The following is a 26,099-nucleotide window of genomic DNA, read 5'->3' as shown; positions in this document are numbered from 1 at the left end:
CCTAGTCCCAGAAGCTGGTATGAGTTCCTCAAAAGGATAGTAGTAGGCTGAGAGCCTGAGAAGTCTCCAGAGGGCTTCCTACCTGGATGACCCCAGAGGCTGGGGAAGGGAAACACCTTGCGCTGGGCAGGCCAACCTGTGCACAGCCATTTCCCTTGGGGGTAATCAAGTGCTGTATGTGATGTCACCATCCCACAGGGATTGAACCTATTGATCCTACATTCACTCCCTGAAGTAAGAACACCTTTCCACAGGTTGTCTGGAGCAAAAGCTTCTTAGGCCAACAGTTGCTGGGGCTGATGTTCTTTCTCACAGCAGCCTGGCCTCAGTTGGGTCTGGCTGCGTAACCACCACCCACCTGCTGGAGAGCATTTCGGTACAGGTAATCAACCATCATCCAGAGCTCCTTGGGGATTTCCATGGGGTTCTCCAACTGGCTGCCATCATCTTCAATCTGGAGGGGCATCAGAGTCTAAAAAGAAATAAAACCCGTAAGAAGCCCCACCGATAGAACTCGGGGCAGCCTGGCTTCAGGAGAACACATGGCACGGAGGAAGGGAAGCACTTCAATGCCCCTAAGCAGACGTTCCACAGTCAAAAATGAAATCAGGTGGCACAAGGTACAAAGGTGATTTTTGAGAACTGGGAGTGGATTATAGCAAGAAGCGTCGATGAATTAGGTGAAGTATGTATCAATTTCTCAGAAAAAAGTCCTGCCTATAGCATTTCACAGGTCAGAATTAGAAGGTCAGTGCGGTCCAATGGAAAAAGAGCACAGACTTGGGAGTCCAACAACCTGAGTGCAAGGTTCAGGTCAGTGGTTAACTTGCCATGTGACCTGTGGCAAGGCACGCTCACCAAAGAGCCTCTGTTTTCACCTATACAATGGAGGGGATGGTGTTCAGGAGTATTCAACTAAAAAAATGCATGGGTGGGGGGAGCAGATGTATTAGCATAAATTTGTTCCAAACTAGTTCCCTTGTATTAGAACTGTCTCCATAGTGGCCTCTGAGATCTCAGAAAATTTAGTTTGGGATAATATACTAGTAAGTGACAATTAAAACAAACAAACAAAAAATAGCCTGACCAGGCAGTGGCACAGTGGATGGAGCATCAGACTGGGATGCGGAAGGACCCAGGTTCGAGACCCTGAGGTCTCCAGCTTGAGCGCGGGCTCATCTGGCTTGAGCAAAAAGCTCGCCAGCTTGTGTTCAGGGTCGCTGGTTCGAGCAAGAGGTTACTCGGTCTGCTGAAGCCCCCCAGTCAAGGCACATATGAGAAAGCAATCAATGAACAACTAAGGTGTTGCAACGAGAAACTGATGATTGATGCTTCTCATCTCTCTCCGTTCCTATCTGTCTGTCCCTATCTATCCCTTTCTCTGACTCTTTCTCTGTTCCTGTAAAAATAAATTAATTAAAAAATATAAAAATAAAATAAGATCATAGGCCAGTAGTTAACCTTCATTACTGTCATATTCATGGCTGACATTTTCTAATGCGCTATGTATGAAACACTGAAAAACAAGGCCAGGATATTTTTATAGGTCTTCCCATCAAGTGGTGGAGTCTCTTCCCGCCCCTAGAATCTAGGCTGGCTTCACATCTTGCTACCATCTGACTGCAACTGCACAAATGACGCTAAGCAAGATCAGCAGAAAAGTCACACAGGAAACTCAGGGTCAGAAGAAGCAATAACTTGTTGCTTTCAACCATTAAAATTTCAGGGTGGTTTCCTTACACAGCAATATGTAACTGATACAGTAAGCCAACTCTAGGGAGGCTGAAGAATTCTCAGGTCCCTGGGAAGGTAGGTATGGTAATAGCTTGTTTGGCTTGGCTGTGACACAGTACTGGATGTTTCCTTGTGGCATGTAACTCACCAGCTTTCTGACAGTTTCAAGTGGCAGGTCCAAGATCGGCTCCCTCATGTAGCACAATGTATGAATGGGCGATCCGAAACAGCTAGGCAGGTAGTTGCCAGATACAGACAAAAAGTAATCCTTTCCCCTGTCCAAGTGCAAAACGAGAATGTCCTCAATTTTGTCTTCACCTGAGTTGAGCTTTGTAGCCATGGTCTTATTCACAAATAGCTCCAATTCGATCTCAATGGCAGAATCTGAAGAAAAATTTTAAAAGTAATGTTGGCTGGTGGGAGGCCAAGAGAAAAGGAGTAAAGAAGATAGAGGGGGAAGAGTCAGGCCTAACGGGTTATGGGAAGAAAATAAGAGGAAGTAAGAGCCAAACAATATGTATTTATATGTTCAACATTCAGGAGACACATGAACAGTGTTTATAGTCCAAGTGGAAATGTGAAAACAACAAAGACATGTGAATTATCAACTGCTATAAAATTCAAGTTCTAAGCAACACAGATCAAACTAGAAGTTATTAATACACTAAGAAGGCATGGGTCAAAGAGCTCGCCCTGAGCAAGGTCAGATGAAGCTAGCTCATCCAGTAGAAAATATAATGAAACTATCAGCCTGTGAACTGCTCACAAAGCAGGTTTAATCCCTCTGCCACACAGCACAAGCTAGCGGGCAGGGAGAAGTTAGGGGCAAGATGTGGATGGTAAGTTCCGGAGCCAAATATAATTTTCCCCACAATCTTTCTCCACAAGAGCAGATACTGGGGAGTTGATTACAGTGAGGCAGATAGTGAAAATGGTTCTTTTAGAAGCAACACCTGCTTCACAACAATCTTAGGTTTTCCTGCTATGAAAATATGGAACAATATATGACTGAGAATGCTTCTGAAGCTGAGCTCAGGTTCCTCACTATTTTATATTTTATTTACAGATGATTCATCCATAGGACTTTTTTTTTTTTTTTTTTTGTATTTTTCTGAAGCTGGAAACGGGGAGAGACAGTCAGACAGACTCCCGCATGTGCCCAACCGGGATCCACCCCGCACGCCCACCAGGGGCGAGGCTCTGCCCACCAGGGGGCGATGCTCTGCCCCTCCGGGGCGTCGCTCTGCCGAGACCAGAGCCACTCTAGCGCCTGGGGCAGAGGCCAAGGAGCTATCCCCAGCGCCCGGGCCATCTTTGCTCCAATGGAGCCTTGGCTGCGGGAGGGGAAGAGAGAGACAGAGAGGAAGGAGGGGGTGGGGGTGGGGAAGCAAATGGGCGCTTCTCCTATGTGCCCTGGCCGGGAATCGAACCCGGGTCCCCCGCACGCCAGGCTGACGCTCTACCACTGAGCCAACCAGCCAGGGCCCATCCATAGGACTTTAAAAATGTTTCAAGCAGAGAACAAAACACATGGAAACAAAATACTTATTTCAGGAAAATGATAAGTGTTCCCCCCCCACTGTAACCAAGAACCCAGGAACAGAGGCTTACCTGGCAGGAGGAACCCCCTGCTGGGGTTGGCACTCAGCCACGGCCTACAGTAAGACTCTTCATCAGGCTTGTTGATGAACTCAAACTGGCAGGGTACTTGTCCATTGTGAATTGTAAAGGACTCCACTCGCAACTGCATGTACTTCACATTCTGAAAAGAGAACTGGGAACACGCCCGGGGCCCCGTCAGACCTTCTCAGCAACCTGTCTATCCATGCGCACAGCTAAGCAAGCCTTGCTCTTTCTGGAAAGGAAATGAGGGACCACCTCTTTCAAACCAGGTTTCTATTGTAAGTATTTACCTGGGAGGCCATGGCTATCACTAAAGACCAGTTGTGCCAACCAAAAAACTCAAAGAACTCATGTTGTTTCATACATAAATTTCCTGAAGGTATCAAAGTTTGCATCTGCTGTATCCAAAGACCATTTCCAAAACACCCTTCACAAATTCCACCCCAAACATGAAGACCGAGCTTATCTTTCCAAGTAGCTGGACATCTAAGATACTAAAAATATTCTCAGCATAAATCCCCATATGATTGACTACTTGGTACCGTCAATTCCGAATGATCTATGCTGTGGCTCTCTCATGGAAAAGTTTTAGCCCTAACCTGACTTCTCTCAGTGCCCACTGCCTTTCTATACTGTCTCCCTACCATCAACTCATACATACTCAAGAAATCCAGGCTCAGTTTAATCTCAAAGCAAAGCATCAGCAGGAAGATAAACCCAATGCAAGAATACACACCAGCTATGCTAAAATCAAAACCCATGTTGGATCACCTATGCCATTATTTATTTCACAGATGACCCATGTGTGGGTGAAATATACAAGCCACAAAAGTTTAAAGGCTTAGATGATCAGGAGATGAACATAAACCAACAACCCCTCTTTTCTCGGCTAGCATCTTCAGCCTCCCTCTATCCAGAAGCAGCCTGTCAAGGAAGACTAGAGCCCAGTAGTCTGATGGGTACCTCCTGGAATTCTAAGCCCTCGTGGCTGAGGTTTCAGCTCTATGCACAGAAAAGCCTGACAGCAATATTCTTAACGTGTCCTCCCTACCTCTCGCTTGGAGAGAGACACAGAAGGAATGTTGGCGTTTTCCATCTTATCCAGGGAGCGAATAATCTCCTCCAGGGTCCTCCGGTAAAGCTCCTCATTTACAACCCTCACCTGGAAGGAAACACCTGAGACTGAGTGCCAGGGCTTCTGCCCGTTTCCTCTTCTTCAGTAGAGAGGACATTTCCGCCATCGGGAAATGGACCGCAATACAGAAAGTAGAGACAAAATAGATTTAATTAATTAACAAAAAAACCAATTAACAACAGACACAGAAGGGACTTGAGAGGCAAAGCTTGTGGTGAAGTGAACTGCTGCTCCCTGACTGGCAGGAAGCAGGTGCGGGGCAGCGGGCCGGCAGTTCCGTGGGTCCCGGGAGCAGGCAGAGCCGCTCAGCTCCCGCTCCGCTCCGCCTGCTGCTGCGAAAGGCCAGCAGCAAGAACTTCGCTAGAGCTCGGATTTAAAGCAGCATCACTCGAGCTTTTCTAACCTGTGCTCCGTCAGCCAAGACTGTGTCAGGTTTTCCCTTCTGTATTTCGGATTATAAATACAATTTTTGTCACTTTCCCATAATACAACTTAAATCAGAACATTCATTAGGCTTTTTTCAAACCACCCATACCCTCACTGATCCGGATGTGCCTCTCCCTGCACCCCTGGGAATTGATAATATAAATAAACACAGGAGTCACTGAAGAAGAGAGACAAATGGGAAATAAATGAAAAGAGGGTTCAACTTCACTAGTAATCAGAGACATGTAATATAAAATAATGAAATATCATTTTCTTTTGGCTCACTGTGTTGGTAGAAATTTAAAAGAGTAACAAAACCCAGGATCAGCCAGGGTGTGGGAAAAGGAGCTCAAACATGGTTGGCAGAAGTGTAAAACGGTAAAACTGTTGAGAGGATAAATCAGCAAAATCTAATAAATTTTTTTTTTTAAGTCAGAGAGAGATGGACAGACCAGGATAGAAAAGAAGGGAGAGAGATGAGAATCATCAACTCATAGTTGAGGCACCTTAATTGTTCTACTGATAGCTTTCTCATATGTACCTTGATTGGCAGGGGGGAGGCTTCAGTGACTCCTTGCTCAAGCCAGTGACCTTGGGCTTTAAGCCAGCAACCTTTGGGATTAAGCCAGTGACCATGGGGTCATGTCAATAATCCCATGCTCAAGCCAGTGACCCCATGCAAAGGCTGGTGAGCCTGTGCTCAAGCTTATGACCTTGGGGTTTTTTTTTTGTTTTTTTTTTCATTTTTCCGAAGCTGGAAACAGGGAGGCAGTCAGACAGACTCCCGCATGCGCCCGACCGGGATCCACCCGGCATGCCCACCAGGGGGTGATGCTCTGCCCATCTGGGGCGTCGCTCTGTTGCATCCAGAGCCACTCTAGCACCTGAGGCAGAGGCCACAGAGCCATCCTCAGCGCCCGGGCCATCTTTGCTCCAATGGAGCCTCGGCTGTGGGAGGAGAAGAGAGAGACAGAGAGGAAGGAGAGGGGGAGGGGTGGAAAAGCAGATGGGCGCTTCTCCTGTGTGCCCTGGCCGGGAATCGAACCCGGGACTCCTGCACGCCAGGCCGATGCTCTACCACTGAGCCAACCGGCCAGGGCCGACCTTGGGGTTTCAAACCCAGGACCTCAGCATCCCAAGCCAATGTTCTAGACACTGCACCACTGCCTGGTCAGGCAAATCTAATAAATTTAAAATGAATAAATTTTAAATCTAATAAATTTTTAATACATTTTTCATTAAACCACTAATTTCCCCTCTACCAATCTCTACAGAAATACACTGGCACGCAAATATATGTGAAGGTTGGTCACCACAGAACTATATATAATAGCAAAACTTTGGAAACAACTTTAATGATCATCAACATATACATTATGGTTCATCCATGCTGTGGAATATTGTGCAGCCTTTAAAAATAATAAAGGAGGCCCTGGCCGGTTGGCTCAGCGGTAGAGCATCGGCCTGGCATGCGGGGGACCCGGGTTCGATTCCCGGCCAGGGCGCATAGGAGAAGCGCCCATTTGCTTCTCCACCCCCACCCCCTCCTTCCTCTCTGTCTCTCTCTTCCCCTCCCGCAGCCAAGGCTTCACTGGAGCAAAGATGGCCTGGGAGCTGGGGATGGCTCCTTGGCCTCTGCCCCAGGCGCTAGAGTGGCTCTGGTTGCAAAAGAGCGACGCCCCGGAGGGGCAGAGCATCGCCCCCTGGTGGGCAGAGCATCGCCCCTGGTGGGCGTGCCGGGTGGATCCCGGTCGGGCGCATGCGGGAGTCTGTCTGACTGTCTCTCCCCGTTTCCAGCTTCAGAAAAATACAAAAAAAAGTAAAAAAGAAAAAAATAATAATAATAAAGGAGCCTAGCCTGTGGTGGCACAGTGGATAGAGTGCTGACCTGGAACACTGAGGTCTCCAGTTCAAAACCCTGGGCTTGCCTGGTCAAGATAATACAACATGCAACCAATGAACAGCTAGAGTGAAGCAACCATTTTTCATTTACCCTCTCCTTCTGTAAAATCAATAAATAAAATCTTAAAAATAATAATAAAGGCCTGACCAGGCAGTGGCGCAGTGGATAGAGCATCGGACTGGGATGCAGAGGACCCAGGTTCAAGACCTCAAGGTTGCCAACTTGAGCGCAGGCTCATCTGGTTTGAGCAAAAGCCCACCAGCTTGAACCCAAGGTCGCTGGCTCCAGCAAGGGATTACTCGGTCTGCTGAAGGCCTGCGGTCAAGGCACATATGAGAAAGCAATCAGTGAACAACTAAGGTGTTGCAACGCGCAATGAAAAACTGATGATTGATGCTTCTCATCTCTCTCCGTTCCTGCCTGTCTGTCCCTGTCTATCCCTCTCTCTGATTCACTCTCTGTCTCTGTAAAAAAAAAATTTTAAAAAATAATAATAAAGGAGCTCTGCCTTTAATGTCAGGTACAGATCTCCTAAGACAGAGTCAGTGGGGCAAAAAGATATTCTCAGAACAATATGTATAATATAATCTCTTTTACAAAAAAGGTAAAGCACGCTCTAAAAACATCCTCTATTATGTTATGTACAGAATACCCACATATATTTGTAAATGCATGAAAAAAGGTCTGGAAAGATACAGTCCAAAAAAGTAAAGAGGAACTACCATGCATGTAGGAATATATAGTAGTAGCATGTCAAAGCAGTCATGAGTGAAACTGAAATTAAAACATTTTTTAAAGGAACTTTATCACACTCAAGGGAAGAGGAGGAGACAGAAAGACAAAGGTGGTCTTGGTTGAAAACCTATTATTCCCTATGGAATGATGACAACAGACACCAGCTGCCCACCTACCCCGATGTCAAACACTGAGCTGACAGGCTTGTGGTCACTGGTCTTCAGGGCCATGTGGCTCTGGTAGCTCAGCTGAGTAATGTTCTTCCCTTTCCAGAGGATCCGGTCACACCAGGCAGGAGCGCGACACTTCTCACTGAAATGCAAAGTCCACACTGGGGGCCCTCACGGGTACAGCAGCGCCCCCTGCCTGGGTCGCCCCTGGCTCAGCTAGGCATGATGAGGTAGAGTGCATGCCTCTCTTCCAGTCCATGAGGCCCAGTGATTGAGAGGGCAGGAGCCATCTGGGCTCACCAGGAGGTAACATACATCCTGTGGATCACCCAAAACACTGTTCAGAATGATTCCCTGCTCTTTAGCCTCCTATGGGGATGAGGTGAGAGGCAGCAGGAAATCTGACAGTAAGTACTTTATGTTTCTTAAAAGCTGGTGCTTTAAACAAGCTGTGAATTTCTACTGCCTGGGTTCAAGTCGTGGCTCGGCACCTGCCTGCTTGGGAGGCTCTTTAATTTTCTTATACTTCAGTTCACTGATCTATAAAATGGGAATAATAAACCACACTCATTTCAACAGGTTGTTGAGAAGATTAACTGAGAATATAAATAAAAATGTATCAAACAGGGCATGGCATACCACAGGCACTAATAAAATATATGAATTACTATGCAATGACCAAGCACAAGCTAAGTTAGTTGGAATCATCATCTTAACCATAGCTTAAATCAGTCACAAGGATTGTTCAAGAACAAAGCCTAAGGCAGTCAAAAAGAAAACACGGAGGAAAGCAGGCTGTTCAATGAGCCGAAACTGAGGGCAAGTGTTTAACCACAATACAAAACATGGGGTAGAAGTCACAGGAAACCTATCTTCTTTAGGCCTTCGAGGGCAAGGGCCTCCCTAAATTTCTGAGTTTCCATTTACTCAACCTCCTGAGGCGACCTCTGACCTACCTGGTATCCCACTCGTCGGAGCCAGTATCGTACTTATACGTAGGCTGAAACGTGAGCTCGCCTTCTGTGAAGCCTTCAAACACAGCCTTTGCAGCCACCTGAGTTTTTAGCTGTACAGAAGGATGGAAGAAAAATAAATCTCACAATAAAAAGATCAAACCTTCAATTAGCAGCCGAAAGGAAGTCATTTTGAAATCTGAACTCAAACCGAAACCCAAAGGGAAAGACTCCTGAGGAAGCTGTCCTATAAGATCTTGAGTTAACCAACTTCTGGGAAGAGGAGCAAGCTAAACTTTCCTTTGCCTATTGTACCACTTTTCAGGCTTTTTTATAAGAGTTACTGCATCTGGCCCTGGACAGTTGGCTCAGCGGTAGAGCGTCGGCCTGGCGTGTGGGGGACCCGGGTTCGATTCCCGGCCAGGGCACATAGGAGAAGCGCCCATTTGCTTCTCCACCCCCCCTCCTTCCTCTCTGTCTCTCTCTTCCCCTCCTGCAGCCAAGGCTCCATTGGAGCAAAGATGGCCTGGGCGCTGGGGATGGCTCCTTGGCCTCTGCCCCAGGCGCTAGAGTGGCTCTGGTCGAGGCAGAGCGACGCCCCGGAGGGGCAGAGCATCGTCCCCTGGTGGGCAGAGCATCGCCCCTGGTGAGCGTGCCAGGTGGATCCCGGTTGGGCGCATGCGGGAGTCTGTCTGACTGTCTCTCCCCGTTTCCAGCTTCAGAAAAATACAAAAAAAAAAAAGAGTTACTGCATCCAAGGGCCTGAGTACCGTCTTACGGAGAGTCCCTAAGGGGATTAGGTACCAACAGAGGTTTTCCCCACTAGACAGCAAACACTTCATCTGTGTTAGCGCCATTGTTCCAATTACACAGAGAGAAGACCGCATGGAAAAAGACTTAGGAAGGTACAGCCCAAAAAGCAAAGGGGAACTCCCATGTATGTGGAAACATATAGAAATACACCAAACCAATTATGAATTCAATATAAATTAAAAACCACCTTTAAAAGAAACTTGTCCAGCTTGACCTGCGGTGGCACAGTGGGTAAAAGCATTGACCTGGAACACTGAGGTCGCCAGTTTGAAACCCCGGGCTTCCCTGGTCAAGGCACATATGGGAGTTGATGCTTTCTGCTCCTCCCTCCTTTCTCTCTCTGTCTCTCTCTCTCTCTGTCTCCTCTCTTTAAAATGAATAAATAAAAACTAAAATAAATAAATAAAAATAATTTAAAAAAATAAATAAAAGAAACTTGTCCAATTACTTAGATGAACTGAAGGAAGCTGTGTGCCTTGGTACATCTATAAATTTTGGATTTATAATAGAATCTGCATCACAGGATTGTTGGAAAAATGAACTTTCAACTTAGAACAGTGCCTGACACATTACAATAATAGCTAGCATCCATGCCTGACCAGGTGGTGGCGCAGTGGATAGAGCGCCACCAGATTAGGACATGGAGGACCCAGGTTCGAGACCCCGAGGTCACCAGCTTAAGCGCGGGCTCATCTGGTTTCAGCAAGGCTCACCAGCTTGGACTCAAGGTTGCTGGCTTAAGCAAGGGGTTACTTAGTCTGCTGTAGCCCTACGGTTAAGGCACATATGAGAAAGCAATCAATGATCAACTAAGGAGCCGCAAGGAAGAATTGATGTTTCTCATCTCTTTCCCTTTCTGTCTGTCTGTCTGTCCCTATCTGTCCCTCTCTCTCTGTCTCTGCCAACAACAACAACAAAAAAAGCTAGCATCCATCCTAGTGCACTAATTCTAGGAGCTCCTTCCAGATCATACTCTCAGCAAGAGATTAAAAGCACAGGCCTTGCTGCCTCTCCCCCATTCCGCCCCAGCATCCAGCTGGGCACTAAGCGGACCAGTGAAGCACTGTCTGCTCTATCTATGTAGCCAATTGGCCAAATTCCCCAAAATGTGAATTCTTTTTTTTTTTTTTTTTTGTATTTTTCTGAAGCTGGAAACCGGGAGAGACAGTCAGACAGACTCCCGCATGCGCCTGACCGGGATCCACCCGGCACGCCCACCAGGGGGCGACGTTCTGCCCACCAGGGTGCGATGCTCTGCCCCTCTGGGGCCTTGCTCTGTTGCGACCAGAGCCACTCCAGCGCCTGGGGCAGAGGCCAAGGAGCCATCCCCAGCGCCCGGGCCATCTTTGCTCCAATGGAGCCTCGGCTGAGGGAGGGGAAGACAGAGAGACAGAGAGGAAGGAGAGGGGGAGGGGTGGAGAAGCAGATGGGCGCTTCTCCTGTGTGCCCTGGCCGAGAATCGAACCCGGGACTCCTGCATGCCAGGCCGACGCTCTACCACTGAGCCAACCAGCCAGGGCGTGAATTCTTAATATAAACTATTAAATAAAAAGCAACAGGAAATAATATAAATTTAGATATTAAGGTAAGCTGATGTTACTTGAATGGGTATATATAGACCTTAAAAGCATCTAAGCCAACAACACACAAAATAGGTACTGTTACTTGAGGAAGGACCAGAAAGGAAAGCAAAAGGAGACAAGTATTAAGCTCTCAGGAAATCAGAATACCTCAGACCAGAATACGGGGGCAAGAAACAGACAATTATAGAATAGAATAGACTGAGTTAATGCTGAAATGGGGATTAAAGAGAATAAAAGTAATTTACTGTGGAAAACAGAGCGAAAAAGACGGGTTAGTAAAGAGATTATTACATAAAGAAAAACATAAAGTTGAAAGTTGGTTTTTTCCCCTGCAGTTGATCTGCACTGGGGGGAAAGAGTAACAGAAAGCTTTAGATTAATGAATACTAAGATTATTAAAAAGGGGTCATAGAACAAATGGTGCTGGGAAAACTGGAAAGCCACATGCAAAAGAATGAAACTCAACTATAGTTTGTCCCCTTGTACTAAAATTAATTCAAAATGGATCAAAGACCTAAATATAAGACCTGTATCAATAAAGTACATAGAAGAAAACATAGGTACTAAACTCATGGACCTTGGTTTTAAAGAGCATTTTATGAATTTGACTTCAAAGGCAAGAGAAGTGAAGGCAAAGATAAATGAATGGGACTACATCACACTAAGAAGTCTTTGCTCAGCAAGAGAAACAGACAACAAAATAAACAGACAGCCAACTAAATGGGAGATGATATTTTCAAACAACAGCTTAGATAAGGGCCTAATATCCAAAATATACAAAGAACTCATAAAACTCAACAATAAACAAACAAACAATCCAATAAAAAAATGGGAAGAGGACATGAACAGACACTTCTCCCAGGAATAAATACAAATGGCCAACAGATATATGAAAAAATGCTCATCTTCATTAGTTATTAGAGAAATGTAAATCAAAACTGCAATGAGATACCACCTCACACCTGTTAGATTAGCTATTATCAGCAAGACAGGTAATAGCAAGTTTTGGAGAGGCTGTGGAGAAAAAGGAACCCTCATCCACTGTTAGTAGGAATGTAAAATAATACAACCATTATGGAAGAAAGTATGGTTGTTCCACAAAAAACTAAAAATAGAACTACCATATGACCCAGCAATCCCTCTACTGGGTATATACCCCCAAAACTCAAAAACACTGGTACATAAAGACACACACAGCCCATGTACATTGCAGCATTGTTCACAGTGGCCGAGATATGGAAACCAAAAAAAAAAAAAAAAGGGATCATAGACTAAAAAGAAAAAAAACATAACATTCTGAACAATTCTGACCACTGGAACAGTTTCCAATTCTATTGAAGACTAGCCAGAAGAAAGTCAGAGAGAAACCAATTTCTCATGTACTGGTAAATGGCTAGTGTTCTGAGATAGAAATGCTAACCCAAACAATGGTGGGGGAGAGCAGGTAACAGATCGATTCCCACTGGAAGTGAGGAAAGCCAAGCAGAAAAAGAGTTGTCATTCACACTGGACAAGTCTGGGGAGAAAGATAGGGGAACAGAAGGTACATTCAAAAAAATAAATAAATATATATATATTGTATTTTTCTGAAGCTGGAAACGGGGAGGCAGTCAGACTCCTGCATGCGCTCGATCAGGATCCACCTGGCATGCCCACCAGGGGGCGATGCTCTGCCCATCCGGGGCGTCGCTCTGTCACAATCAGAGCCACTCTACCGCCTGGGGCAGAGGCCAAGGAGCTATCCCCAGCGCCCAGGCCATCTTTTGTTCCAATGGAGCCTCAGCTGCAGGATGGGAAGAGAGAGACAGAGAGGGAGGAGAGGGGGAGGGGTGGAGAAGCAGATGGGCGCCTCTCCTGTGTGCCCTGGCCGGGAATCGAACCCGGGACTTCCGCATGCCCGGTCAACGCTCTACCACTGAGCCAACCGGCCACATTTTAAATATACCAAGTATCTTACTTACAAAAAGTCTGGTACCTTTCAGTCTCAACTTGAATGAATGAATAAGCACATACTAGGGAGAGGGAGGGAGGGAGGGAGGAAGAGAGAGAGAGAGAGAGAGAGAGAGAGAGAGAGAGAAAGAGATATGTTCCTGCTCCCAAGGGAGGCTAGGCACCTCAAGCGACGAGCCAATGGGGAGACGGCCATGGAATAGGAAAATGCAAGTGAAAGAAATATATGACTGGATATCAGCTCCTTGGGGAAACCTCCCACACTGAGGAAGAAGAGGTTGAGAATTGGGAAGCCAGACTTCTCTGTGCCCTCACAATGTGGGGACAGCTGCCTGAGGGCACAGGTGGCCATCTGTACCTGGTCATATCCATACAGGGTTTCAAAGTCCTTCTCTTCAATGAGCTTTTTCACTTTTTCCACATCCAGCTCTTCTATCCTGTAGTTGAGGTCTCCCAACCACAAGATCACACTGTGAAGACAGAGCACAAAGGTCACAGAGTTTAGTAGGGACTTTACCTGTCTTATCCGGTGGCCTTCTCACAGAAGGCCCCTGAGGCTCAGCCTCTTGAAAGCTGGGTGGGGAAGTAACTCAGCTGTTCAGGAAATCTTTCTGCCTTGTCATCCCATTTAATGCCATGTCTAACATGCTGCTTACTCAAATATCTTGCTCTAGCCTTGGCTGGATAGCTCAGTTGGTTGGAGCAGTGGTCCCCAACCCCCCGGGCCGCGGACTGGTACCGGTCCGTGGGCCGTTTGGTACCGTTCCGCAGAGAAAGAATAAATAACTTACATTATTTCTGTTTTATTTATATTTAAGTCTGAACGATGTTTTATTGTTTTTAAATGACCAGATTCCCTCTGTTACATCCGTCTAAGACTCACTCTTGACCCTTGTCTCGGTCACGTGATACATTTATCCGTCCCACCCTAAAGGCCGGTCTGTGAAAATATTTTCTGACATTAGGGACCACTGGGTTATAGCATCCTCCTGAAGCACAGAGGTTGCCGGTTTGATTCTTGGTCAGGGCACATGCAGGAACAGATTGATATTCTTGTCTGTCTCCCTCCTTTCCTCTCTTGCTAAAATCAATTAAAATTTTTTTTTAAATTATCTTGGTCTAAGTTCATTATAAAGCACCTTGAATTCTCCTTGACTATTTTATTCTTGTATGGTTGGAAAGATAGTCTAGTAGGCTCTAAAAGCAATACAATAATTTACTTCATTCCTGGGAACAGGCAAAAAGATCAAGTATTGGGAGTCATGTCAGTCACCCAGGCACCCCAAGCTAGATGGTGCCACAATCCAGATGATGTCACCTCTGCCTCCATGCACAATGCAGTCCACAAAGCACTCTCAGCCTTTTCATTTCTAGAGCCGAGTTCCTCTGAAATAAAGCTCAACCTGTACAGCGCAGTCCGGGTTTAACCACCACCACAGCATCATTTGGCTCTTTTTGCAGAGCGTGACAGGTGTTTTACTGCACTTGATGCTTTGGGGAAAGAGATAACTGAATGCTCCTAGAGGACACTGTACGTCCCATAAAGTCCAATACTGCTCTATCAGAAGCCAACAACCAAGCCATTAGAGAAGCTGCACAGCAGTATACACACCCCAAAAATAAAAGCAGACAAACTGACATGCAGGTTGCAACCTCATAAACTAGGACGCTGCAGGTCTAGCAGAACGGAAGATACACTCCCTGCTAGGTTCCCTGGAGAAGGAAAGCCATCCTATCAGCTGCTAGGGCATCAGTGAGCTCAAGACAGTTCCACCATGGCAGCGGGCCCAAAGAGACGCTTGACTGTATACTCCCTGGCAGACACCACGGCCGCAATGGCTTCATCTTCTTTATAAAAGGAGCAGTATAAGCTTCAAGTGTTACTTTCAAGTCTGAAATTTCTAATATGCCTTGAATTCAGACATATAGGGAGTGTTAGAGATAAATGAAATAAAGAGAATAGACAAAAATTATTAGCACAAGATGCTCCAAGCAGCTGCAACTATAAAGTTGAGGTATAAAAGGCAAAGTGAGCCCTGGCCAGTTGGCTCAGCGGTAGAGCATTGGCCTGGCATGTGGAAGTCCCAGGTTCAATTCCTGGTCAGGACACACAGGAGAAGCAACCATCTGCTTCTCCACCTTTCCCCCTTCTCTCTCTCTCTCCCCCCCTCCTGCAGCCATGACTCACTCAAACAAGTTGGCCCTAGGCACTGAGGATGGCACCATGGCCTTACCTCAGGCACTAAAATAGCTCAGTTGCTGAGCAACAGAGCAACAGCCCCAGATGGGCAGAACATCGTCCCCTAGTGGGCATGCTGGGTGGATCCTGGTCAGGGCACATGTGCGAGTCTGTTTCTTTGCCTCCCTGCTTCTCACTCAATAATAATAATAATAATAATAATAATAATAAAAGGTGAAGTGAAGGCAGACAAATGCACTCATTCTCAATTGCATTTGTTTCCAGAAAAAACAGATATATAAAATCCTAAATCAGGAGTCCCCAAACTATGGCCCGCGGGCCACATGTGGCCCCCTGAGGCCATTTATCCGGCCCCCGCCGCACTTCTGGAAGGGGCACCTGTTTCATTGGTGGTCAGTGAGAGGAGCATAGTTCCCATTGAAATATTGGTCAGTTTGTTGATTGAAATTTACTTGTTCTTTTATTTTAAATATTGTATTTGTTCCCGTTTTGTTTTTTTACTTTAAAATAAGATATGTGCAGTGTGCATAGGGATTTGTTCATAGTTTTTTTTTTTATAGTCCAGCCCTCCAACGGTCTGAGGGACAGTGAACTGGCCCCCTGTGTAAAAGTTTGGGGACCCCTGTTCTAAATCATACTTCTAAAACCTGGAGATGAGAGGGTCACTCTTTGGCGATGTTGTATCAAGGCAGACCCATATTAACATAAATCTTCTATGTTTTCCAAATAATTTGAGACCAATTTGAGAGGTCTGCCAGATGGTAAAAAGGAAACTAAATATTTCCAAAGGACGTGATCCACGTGTAACCAAGAGTTGGCTGGAGTTCCCACTCCAGCAGTGAGAAGCCTACCCCAGTCACCTCCCTAACAGAACAGCCCATGCCCTGCACATCGGGCATGGTGACCTGTTTGGGGTGGAAGCCCAGACTCACTCGTGCTTGCTGATGGTGAGCGGGGGAAGGCCTGGGTCAACCTGACAAAACTGCATGCGAGAACAAATGTCTTTATAGTCCTGGTTCCTCCGCTCATACTCTTCCGTGTGGGCCGCCAGGTGAGAATTCACGACGCAGACACTGGTATTGTGGAACTGGAACCTGATGGCCACTCCTCCTTTGTTGCCCTGTGAAAAGGGGCCCAAAGAAATCGAGTTCACAACTTAATCGTGTCAATCGTTTCAACCCACAAACTCCCAAAATGTTTTCTGTTAACTGGTCTTCATCATGATCCTGTGAGCTAAGTAAAGCAGTGTTACTATCTGTATTTTACAGGTGAGAAAACAAACCCAAGAAAGCGGAATGACTAGCCCGTCCGTGGCAAAGCCAAATCCACTTTCCATAAATCACAGGAAAGCCACACGCTCTCCCTTCTCCACAGGAAGCTGAGCTCTCGCAGTAGAGCCTAAAAGCAGGACTTTAAATCTCCTCAAAGAAGCCTGACCTGTGGTGGCGCAGTGGATAAAGCATTGACCTGGAATGCTAAGGTCACCAGTTCAAACCCTGGGCTTTCCTGGTCAAGGCGCATATGGGAGTTGATGCTTCCTGCTCCTCCCCCTGCCCTTCTCTCTACCTCCCCAACTCTCTCAAATGAATAAATATATTTAAAGATAAATAAATAAACAAATAAATAAATCCCCTCAAAGAAGAGGAAACTGTCGATCTTCATCAGCATTCTTTCTTTTCCTTTGTGACCCCATTTAGTGTCTGCAACCTATTTCATGGATTAACTGGGAGGATAAACTAGAGGCGCTGGTGTGGAGTAAACACAGGATCCATGTTGGGTGGGCAACTCAGCCAGCAATTCCCTAAAATATGATTTCTACATGGTCTGCTCAGCCTAGCCCTGCTGGAGGGGACAATTCATCTTGTGATACCAGCATCCTCAAACTGGGACAGGTGCAGTCAAGGCATCACAAGAAGTGGGGTCAACACCTTAGGAATTAAAGCCCTCCATGTGCTGAACATACTACCAAGAACTCACCATCCTCCCCATGATTCCTGTCCCCACGGTCTCGGCCTCCACTTCTGAGATGTGTGCGGCGTGTTCCTGCCTCACGTATAACAGCAGCATAATCCCAACCAGTCGGATGAGCTTCACCTGGAAAACAGAGCCAAACACTCAGCTCGTGCTGTTAAACAGAAGTCGAGCACAAGAAAATATACCCCAAAGGAACAGTGGTCTCAACGCTGACTGAGAGTATTAATGTATCTCTTTCTCCACACCAGGACCCAGGTAATCACCTGTTCGACTCAGTGAACATGCTATGTGACAACCTAAACCAGGTATGGCCAACATATGGCCTGCAGGCCGGATAATGAACTTATGCAGCCCACAATTAAATTTTTAATATTCTCCGCTACTTTAAAATCTCAGCTACTGCCCTAGCCGGTTGGCTCAGTGGTAGAGCATCGGCCTGGCGTGCAGGAGTCCCAGGTTTGATTCCCGGCCAGGGCACACAGGAGAAGCGCCCATCTGCTTCTCTACCCCTCCTCCTCTCCTTCCTCTCTCTCTCTTCCCCTCCCACAGCCAAGGTTCCATTGGAGCAAAGTTGGCCCAGGCGCTGGGGATGGTTCCTTGGCCTCTGCCTCAGGCGCTAGAATGGCCCTGGTTGCAACAGAGCAACGCCCCAGATGGGCAGAGCATCGCCCCCTGGTGGGCGTGCCAGGTAGATCCCAGTCGGGCGCATGTGGAGTCTGTCTGACTGCCTCCCCGTTTCCAACTTCAGAAAAATACAAAAAAGTAAATAAATAAAATCTCAGCTACTCAGAAGCAGAAACATCTTTGATTATTGGAAATAGAGATATTTAAGAAGACAGTGATATGCGGAAAAGAATTCCACGTGTGATCAATCTAGAATTAACGTCCAATAATTGGTCAAATGGATTCACGATACTTCTTTATTTTTTTTTATTTTTATTTTTTTTGTATTTTTCTGAAGCTGGAAACGGGGAGACAGTCAGACTCCCGCATGCGCCCGACCGGGATCCACCTGGCACACCCACCAGGGGCTACGTTCTGCCCACCAGAGGGCGGTGCTCTGCCCCTCTGGGGCGTCGCTCTGCCGCAACCAGAGCCACTCTAGCGCCTGGGGCAGAGGCCAAGGAGCCATCCCCAGCGCCCGGGCCATCCTATAAGGCCCTGGCCGGTTGGCTCATCAATAGAGCATCGGCCTGGTGTGCAGGGGACCCGGGTTCGATTCCCGGCCAGGGCACATAGGAGAAGCGCCCATTTGCTTCTCCACCCCTACCCCCTCCTTCCTCTCTGTCTCTTTCTTCCCCTCCCGCAGCCAAGGCTCCATTGGAGCAAAGATGGCCCGGGCGCTGGGGATGGCTTCTTGGCCTCTGCCTCAGGCGCTAGAGTGGCTCTGGTCGCAGCAGAGCGACCCCCCGGAGGGGCAGAGCACCGCCCCCTGGTGGGCAGAGCATCGCCCCTGGTGGGCGTGCCGGGTGGATCCCGGTCGGGCGCATGCGGGAGTCTGTCTGACTGTCTCTCCCCGTTTCCAGCTTCAGGAAAAAAAAAAAAAAAGATGCTTTAAAAAATTCCATTATAAAAATTTACAACTTTTGCACTTGTCTGTACTCGATATGAACTGTTTGACATTTAGCAGCGATATGAAACCCACGTTTTTTTAAGGGGAGTTTGCCAGTGAGCACCCAAGGTCAAACAATTCGTTATTTTTGTGGTCAAGTGTGCTGAATCAAGCGGCATTGTAGCATAGACAATAGTTGCAGTTGACAACTGAAAATGTGTCCAGGCTGTTTGTAAAACGAAATAATTGTTTTATTTGTGATATAACCCCTTCAAGCTCATTCTATTAATTAAATATTGTTTCGATTGATTGTGATAGTTTGGATATTTATACAGTATATAATTATATTTTTACTAAAATAATATTGTATATTAAAATTTTTCACTCACATTTATTCATAAACAAATTACATAATAAAATTTTGTTTATTTAAATGAATCGTTTTTGTATTTAACATTTTTTAATTTTAATACTTCATCAGGCCCGTGAAAAAAGTTTTCTTTCTAATCTGGCCCGGGGGCAAAAACTGTTGGCCACGCCTGACCTGAACAGCCCGCAAGTGCCAAGACCTGCAGCTTTCCCATCCCCGGTGCCTCTTCTGGAGGACCTAGAACTGAAAATGGCAGGATAACTAGGACTGGCTTAGGGGAAAAGGGAAATATTGTCTTGGAATTTCCCTGCATGGCAACCTAACATTTAAAGGTCCCTGACTCCTCTCTTACCTTTGCATACTTGGCATCTGGATGAAGACTCTCTGATACAGCTTTAAACCACTCTTCCTCCTTTGGGGTATCATGGAAGAAAAAGGCCTCCTTACTCAGATCAAGCTCCTGGAACCTGTAGTAGAAGCAAGCCGTCAGAGAGTAGAGAAAGGTAATGTGCAAAATGACACGTTCTCAGACTGGTCTGGGTGCGCAAATCCTAGCACGCTAACTGAACTGCAGGATCCTCAAGCAGAAAGAAAAACAAACCCTTAGAGCTGAGGGTTGGAATACTAAGGACCTCCCCAATGCTTTCATAAGCAGCAGGCCATTTCCTCTGCATAACCAGCCTGTGGAGTAGCTGAAAGCATCTGTGTATTACATCTGAGATCACAAGTTCACACAAGCACAGAGCGGCAAGTCAAACCCAGATCTACATACATTCCAAATTCTAGGTCCTTTCCAACTACCACTCAGGCTTCTTTGCCACCCACTCTCTGTCAACATACCCAGGGCCCTGGCTGGTTGACTCAGCGGTAGAGCGTCGGCCCGGCATCTGAAAGTCCCGGGTTCAATTCCTGACCAGGGCACACAGGAGAAGCGCCCATCTGCTTCTCCACCCCTCCCCCTCTCCTTCCTCTCTGTCTCTCTCTTCCTCTCCCGCAGCCAAGGCTCCATTTGAGCTAAGTTGGCCCAGGTGCTGAGGATGGCTACATGGCCTCTGCCTCAGGTGTTAGAACGGTTCTGTTCGCAACGAAGCAATGGCCCAGATGGGCATAGCATCACCCCCAGGTGGGCATACTGGATGGATCCCGGTTGGGCGCATGCAGGAGTCTGTCTGACTGCCTCCTAGCTTCTCACTTTAGGAAAATACAAAAAACAAAAACAAACAAGAAAAATAATGCCCAGGGTAGTGGTAGGAGGAGAGTAGATGTGAAATACTAAGTACTGAGTAATGGGGCTTTTCTTTCTTCTTTTTGAAGTTAACCTTCCTTTCCTGGCAAAAGACATAGTTCTTCATAATCAACAGTGTTGAATGCCTAAGTAATGGAACTCAGTTCAAGGTATAGTGATGTTTAACAGAGGATTGTACTAAAAATTCAATACTAGCACTTAAATGCCACGCACATCACTTTAATCATGCCAGAAAGTGTTTACTATGAGGAAAAGCATCACACAGATAAGCAGCTGCTTCTAATCACATGCTTATCCTCCAACTCCTTCACCTGCTGCGAAGACTCAGGTATGTACAGGGATGGGCAAAAGGAGGCTTCCAGTTGTGAGGACGTGGAACACAGAGTTCATTCTGTATTCTTACTTGTTTACTACTGTATTTAACCTACTTTTGCCACTCCCCATCCCCATATTCATGTCCCCATCCCTTCAACCACAGCTATGCGTTACTGAGGAGGCAGAGGCGACCGGAAGAGAAGCACTCACCCTACACAGTACACATCTGGGGCCTGGATATCGTGACTCAGCCAGGGCTGGAGGCATTCTTTGGGGGACTGTCCATTCACATTATACGTTCCCACAAAAAACCTGTCACCAAAGAGAATCAACCAGTTACTCAGGAGAACAGCGGAGACAACAGAGGAAAGCATTTTAAGACATAAGAAATGTCACATTTAACCTAGACCAATGACTGCAGTCTGCTGTGATATTTGTTGCTTCTGTGATAACTTCAAACAGTACAGACCTACTCTGAACATTCCTCCTTAGCTTTAACGGCCACTGGAGAGCCATAATCCGCAAAATGACTCCTTACCCTGTGTATGCTATGGAAATCAAAAAAATAAATAAAACGTACCTTGGTAATTACTTTCAGAAGGAAGGCAACAGCAGCATTCACCATAATTGACTCTTTCCTTCCCTATAAGCAATGTTACTTTGTCTTATGGTCATAATGTAAGAGTTTAAAAGTTTAAAAAGAGCGCTAGCAGAATCATGTGACCTTTATTCATTAAATTTTCAATAATCCTGTCTAGAAAGATTAACAAACACTAACTTCATTTTGCTCACTTCAACTTAAATGACTTTCTTCAAAGGCCCAGAATGACCAAGGGTTATACCGTCAGGATACCATTCCTTCTTCTGTACCCATATAGTTCTTCAAATACTTCTGTAACTCTGTGTCACCTTCACTGTACCACACCTACCACAGTTCCTGGCCAGAAAAGGCACAGAAAGAATGCCTGCTAATGAAGAGTGAAAGGAATCACTCACTCAGAAAATGATGGGAGATTGTGAAGTAGGATTTGCTTCCAAATCCAGTGTATTGGGGGTGAGAGTGAATGCTTAACTTTCACAGACCTGAATGAACCTTTTCCTTTGAAAACAGTCTAAGACCCAGTTTGCTACCTGAAATTCTGGATGTAGGTATAATCCTCTTCTTTCTGCACCAGATGTGATTTCACTATCGTATCTCTCAGTCCAAACTTATTCATCGACAAAATATGAGCCTTGTCTGACACTGTGATAGTGGAGGAGCGAACCATGTCGGTAATTTCCGACCTGGATTTATTCTGTCTAGAAAAACAAAAGAAAGGTGTTTGTTTGGTGTTTTTTTTTTTGAGTCATATTTTGATGAGTCCTTCATGACAAAGCACATAAAGCTAGAAGTTTCCACACACAAGCATCTGAGTTACAGAAGACTAAAGGAGGCCAAAAAAAACTTATTTGCTAAAACAACACTACTTCTATGTCGAATTAAGTAAACTTAATTGTTGTTGATTATACGGTACATTAGTCCAGAGATTTTATAATAATAAATTCATAGAATCTCAGACCAGATGGGGACCCTAGAGATAATCTAATCTAACCCCTTCATTTTTCAAATGAGGAAAACAAGACCCAGCTCCGCCAACGATTCACCCAGCTGGATGGTGACAGAGTGCCTCATGTGACAAGACTATATAGAACAATCCAGAGCCTTTGACTTAACAATTCTACTGTATCTCCATGCCACAGGAATAACCCCAAATTCTAAAAAGGCAATAAAAATTTGCATTTCATTATTATCTGTGTAGGTTTAATAGTCATACTAAAAAGTATTCAAATGCCAACTTTCCATTAAGGTAAGGTAAAAATGTATCTATGTGTACCATGAAGGGTCCAAGTAAATTGAGAATGAGAGATCTGGCTACATTTAAAGTTCAGGGACTGTGCAACTGCTGCTTTAAGTGCCAAATTAAAACACAGGCACAAGAAAGTAATTTAATCTGGACCAGAAGATTCTGGCTCTGATCAGTAGGGGACACTAGAGTAGAATAAATATAACAGCACATCAGAAAAAAAAAAGGCACCGTATTTCCCCATGTATAAGATGCACCCTTTCCCGAAAAACTTGGGGTCTAAAAACTGGATGCATCTTAAACAGTGTTTGTAGATTTTATTTACTTGCATTTCCCACTTTTGTGCGCTTGTTTTGCGCTCATTGTTGAAGACAGTGATTCATCATCAGACACAGGTGAGGACAAGCTGATGGATAGGAGTTTTGACAGTGATGAGGAGTTGTATGAATTTTATGATGAATAAAACTTGAGTTCAATAACTTTATGTAATACATTCCTCTTTCAAATTCCAGGCCCCAAAATTAAGGTGCGTCTTATACACGAGAAAATACAGTAAATAAAAATGGAAAGAAGTCAGGGGTCCCCAAACTTTTTACACAGGGGGCCAGTTCACTGTCCCTCAGACCGTTAGAGGGCTGCCACATACAGTGCTCCTCTCACTGACCACCAATGAAAGAGGTGCTCGTACAGGAAGTGCAGCAGGGAGCCAGATAAATGGCCTCATGGGGCCGCGTGCGGCCCGTAGTTTGGGGACGCCTGCCATAGTAGGGAACTCCTCAAATGGGAGGGAGAAATTAAAATGTCTCTAATCTTCTACATTTCAAAAGCAGAGTTAGACTGCCACTTTCAAATCCTAGATCTGCAACTTGCTAGTTCTAGATCTTGGGTGAGTTACATAACCTCTCTTCTCACCTGTTTCCTTAGCTGTAAGACAGACAAAACAGTGCTACCTACCTCTCAGGTTAAAATAAGCTAATGGAAAAAATAATAAGATAAGCCACATTAAGTGCGCGGTAGCTGGCATACACAGTACGTGTTCAATAAATGTGCTCAATAAATATGCAACATTTCTTAGGCCAGAGACCCTGGGGCAACTTACATCACGGACAGTACCGGTTCTGGTTCTATAGTGAGGAAAACCTCAGTCCTCAGAGGTAGCAGTGAAGGGAGAGCTGTGTTACCTTGTGAACGAGTGATCTGGTTTATCCTGACCCCGGGAGCTTTGGTCCACAAACAGGCCTTTCCCATTTGGCCTCAAATCGTCCAAGGAAGAACAACCTAAGGGGAGGGAGAAAGAATGGAAACATACTGACATTATACTCTAACATACAGACCACAGCTTCTCAAATTGTACTAGGAATTATTGGTAGTCCACATATTGCTCGAAAGCATAGGAAAGGCCTATGTTGGTGTCTGGGTGAAGCTCGCAGAGCACACGGGTGGGGGGGGAGTATTTCATCTGGATACCTTTACTGCTAAAAAACGGTAACACAGAACGTCCGACCTCCTTTTCTTGGGGACAGAGTGCATTACAGAAAGCATAACGCTGTGGTATCTACAGACCTACATTCTATCTCCAGCACTACTACTTACGGTTCTTTCACTTGGGGCAAGTTATCTAACCTCTCTGAAGCTCAGTAACCTGACCTGTCCTGCCTTCCTCACAGGTTTATTGTAGGGATCAAATAATTGACATGTGAGTAAGCACTGTGAAACCACTCAACATATAAAATATAAGACAGTGGTCTTATTACCACTTACGGCAAGTGAGAACTTCGACTGCAAGGAGGAAAAAGGCAAGGGTTAGATATCTAAAACTAGAAAGGGCAGAAGCACCCTAGAGCAGTGTTTTTCAACCACTGTCCACAGACCAGTCCGCCAGTCAAGCTGGTCTGCGAAAGGGTTAACCACTCTGATGTTGTATGAAGCATACAGATCCAATGGTCTTGGTCAAATTTGCTTATGCTCAGGGTGATTTCTGCCATAGCAGTCCCGGAAATAATTCTATAATTTTCACTGGTCCGTAAATGTAAAAAGATTGAAAATTATTGTCCTAGAGGATGAGGAGAGCTTATCACTGTCAACAAATTGCCTTTGAAAACCAAAGAACCCAAGGACCCGCAACAGAAAAATTTGGAGAAAGTTGTTAAATCAAGATAATTAGAAAACTAATCTGCCAATAGCTTCTCTGCATCTTAAAACCTACATCGCTTGTCAAAAGGGAACAGCATGAAGAGGCCACAGAGACATGCTGTTTCGATACACAAGTTACAAGGAGCACCAGAGGCATGAAACATCACTAAAGAATTTTACTCTGAAAACTATTACTAAACATGGACTTTCCAACCATGCATTCACATAACCCAGAAAAAATCATTTTGGAGTTGAAAAGAAAACACAATTATTTAAAACATGAAAATAATTACATTTCAATGCCACCAATGAATCACCAAGGCCTTTCAATTTTGCCTCCTAAATGCCTCTCAAATCAATATATTCCTATCCCCAACGTCACTATATTAGTCCAGGTTACCAACACCTCCCTGAAATGACTTCAAAACCCTTAACTAGTCTCCCTACGTCCATTATCACCCCACTCTCTAACCCATTCTGTGGCCAAAAAATTTCTTTGAAAAAGGAATTTTTGTTCATAATTGCTTAAAACCTTTTAAAAGCTTCCCCACTGATTAAACCAAAACCCCTTAATATGGCTGCCAAGTCCTGCCTACCTCTGGCCCCCTACCTCCTTGAATGCCATACTCAAAGGATATTAAAGTTACTGCAGTCATACAGAGATCCCATTAGAAAATGCATCCAGGCCCTGGCTGGTGGTTCAGTGTTAGAACATCAGCCTGGCGTGTGGACGTACTGAGCTCAATCCCCGGTCAGGGCACACATGAGAGGCGACCATCTACTTCTCTTCCTCTCCCTCTCCTCCTTCTCTCTTCCCTTCTCACAGCCAGTTGCTCAGTTGATTCGAGTGTCAGCCCTGGGCACTGAGGATAGTTCAGTTGATTTGAGCATCGGCCCCAGACAGGGGTTGCTGGATGGATCTCAGTTGGGGCGAATGTGGGAGTCTGTCTCTCTATCCTCCTTCCTTTCACTTAAAACAAAACAAAACAAACTATCCAAAATACTTCCTTCTTCCTTACTCTGCTATAAATGCCTAACTCCCACCCATCCTGGGGCCTGGGATCAGCAAACTGTTTCTGTAAAGAACCATAGAATAAATGTCCTAGGCTCTGCAGGCCATACAGCCTTGGTCACAACTGTCTAACTCTGCCAGTCTAGTGCAAAAGCAGCCGTGGGCATGGCTGTGTTCCAATAAGACTTCATTTGTGGGCCCTGAGATTGGGATATCATATAATCTCATTTTCACGTCACAAAATATTCTCTTTTGATTCTTTTCAAACATTTTAAAATGTAAAAACAATTCATTCTTGCCCTGGCCGGTTGGTTCAGTGGTAGAGCGTCGGCCTGAAGTGCAGAAGTCCCGGGTTCGATTCCCGGCCAGGGCACATAGGAGAAGCGCCCATTTGCTTCTCCACCCCTCCCCCTCTCCTTCCTCTCTGT

General features: G+C 45.6%; 1 protein-coding gene and 1 non-coding gene across 4 annotated transcripts in view; one reads left to right on the top strand and one right to left on the bottom strand.

Moving 5' to 3' along the window:
* The window catches only part of INPP5B (inositol polyphosphate-5-phosphatase B), a 64,370-nt gene that overhangs the window by 3,643 nt on the left and 34,628 nt on the right, over positions 1–26,099 (bottom strand). For all 3 annotated transcript variants that reach the window (XM_066269601.1, XM_066269604.1, XM_066269605.1), the window contains 13 exons: positions 23,708–23,804; positions 21,814–21,981; positions 20,893–20,994; positions 19,474–19,588; positions 17,203–17,319; positions 16,158–16,345; positions 13,384–13,495; positions 8,683–8,792; positions 7,733–7,868; positions 4,409–4,519; positions 3,346–3,508; positions 1,883–2,118; positions 359–472 (listed from right to left, as the gene is read on the bottom strand). In XM_066269601.1, the coding sequence (XP_066125698.1) occupies positions 359–472; positions 1,883–2,118; positions 3,346–3,508; positions 4,409–4,519; positions 7,733–7,868; positions 8,683–8,792; positions 13,384–13,495; positions 16,158–16,345; positions 17,203–17,319; positions 19,474–19,588; positions 20,893–20,994; positions 21,814–21,981; positions 23,708–23,804 (1,769 nt within the window). The remainder of the gene's footprint in view (positions 1–358; positions 473–1,882; positions 2,119–3,345; positions 3,509–4,408; positions 4,520–7,732; positions 7,869–8,682; positions 8,793–13,383; positions 13,496–16,157; positions 16,346–17,202; positions 17,320–19,473; positions 19,589–20,892; positions 20,995–21,813; positions 21,982–23,707; positions 23,805–26,099) is intronic.
* On the top strand, positions 25,969–26,044 carry TRNAF-GAA (transfer RNA phenylalanine (anticodon GAA)). Its single transcript has one exon. It is a non-coding gene; the product is annotated as a tRNA-Phe (tRNA).

Source organism: Saccopteryx bilineata, chromosome 3 (assembly GCF_036850765.1).
Source record: "Saccopteryx bilineata isolate mSacBil1 chromosome 3, mSacBil1_pri_phased_curated, whole genome shotgun sequence".
Lineage (NCBI taxonomy): Eukaryota > Metazoa > Chordata > Mammalia > Chiroptera > Emballonuridae > Saccopteryx > Saccopteryx bilineata.
The sequence above is the reverse complement of the archived record's forward strand: the minus strand, read 5'-3'. Positions and strand labels throughout refer to the sequence as shown.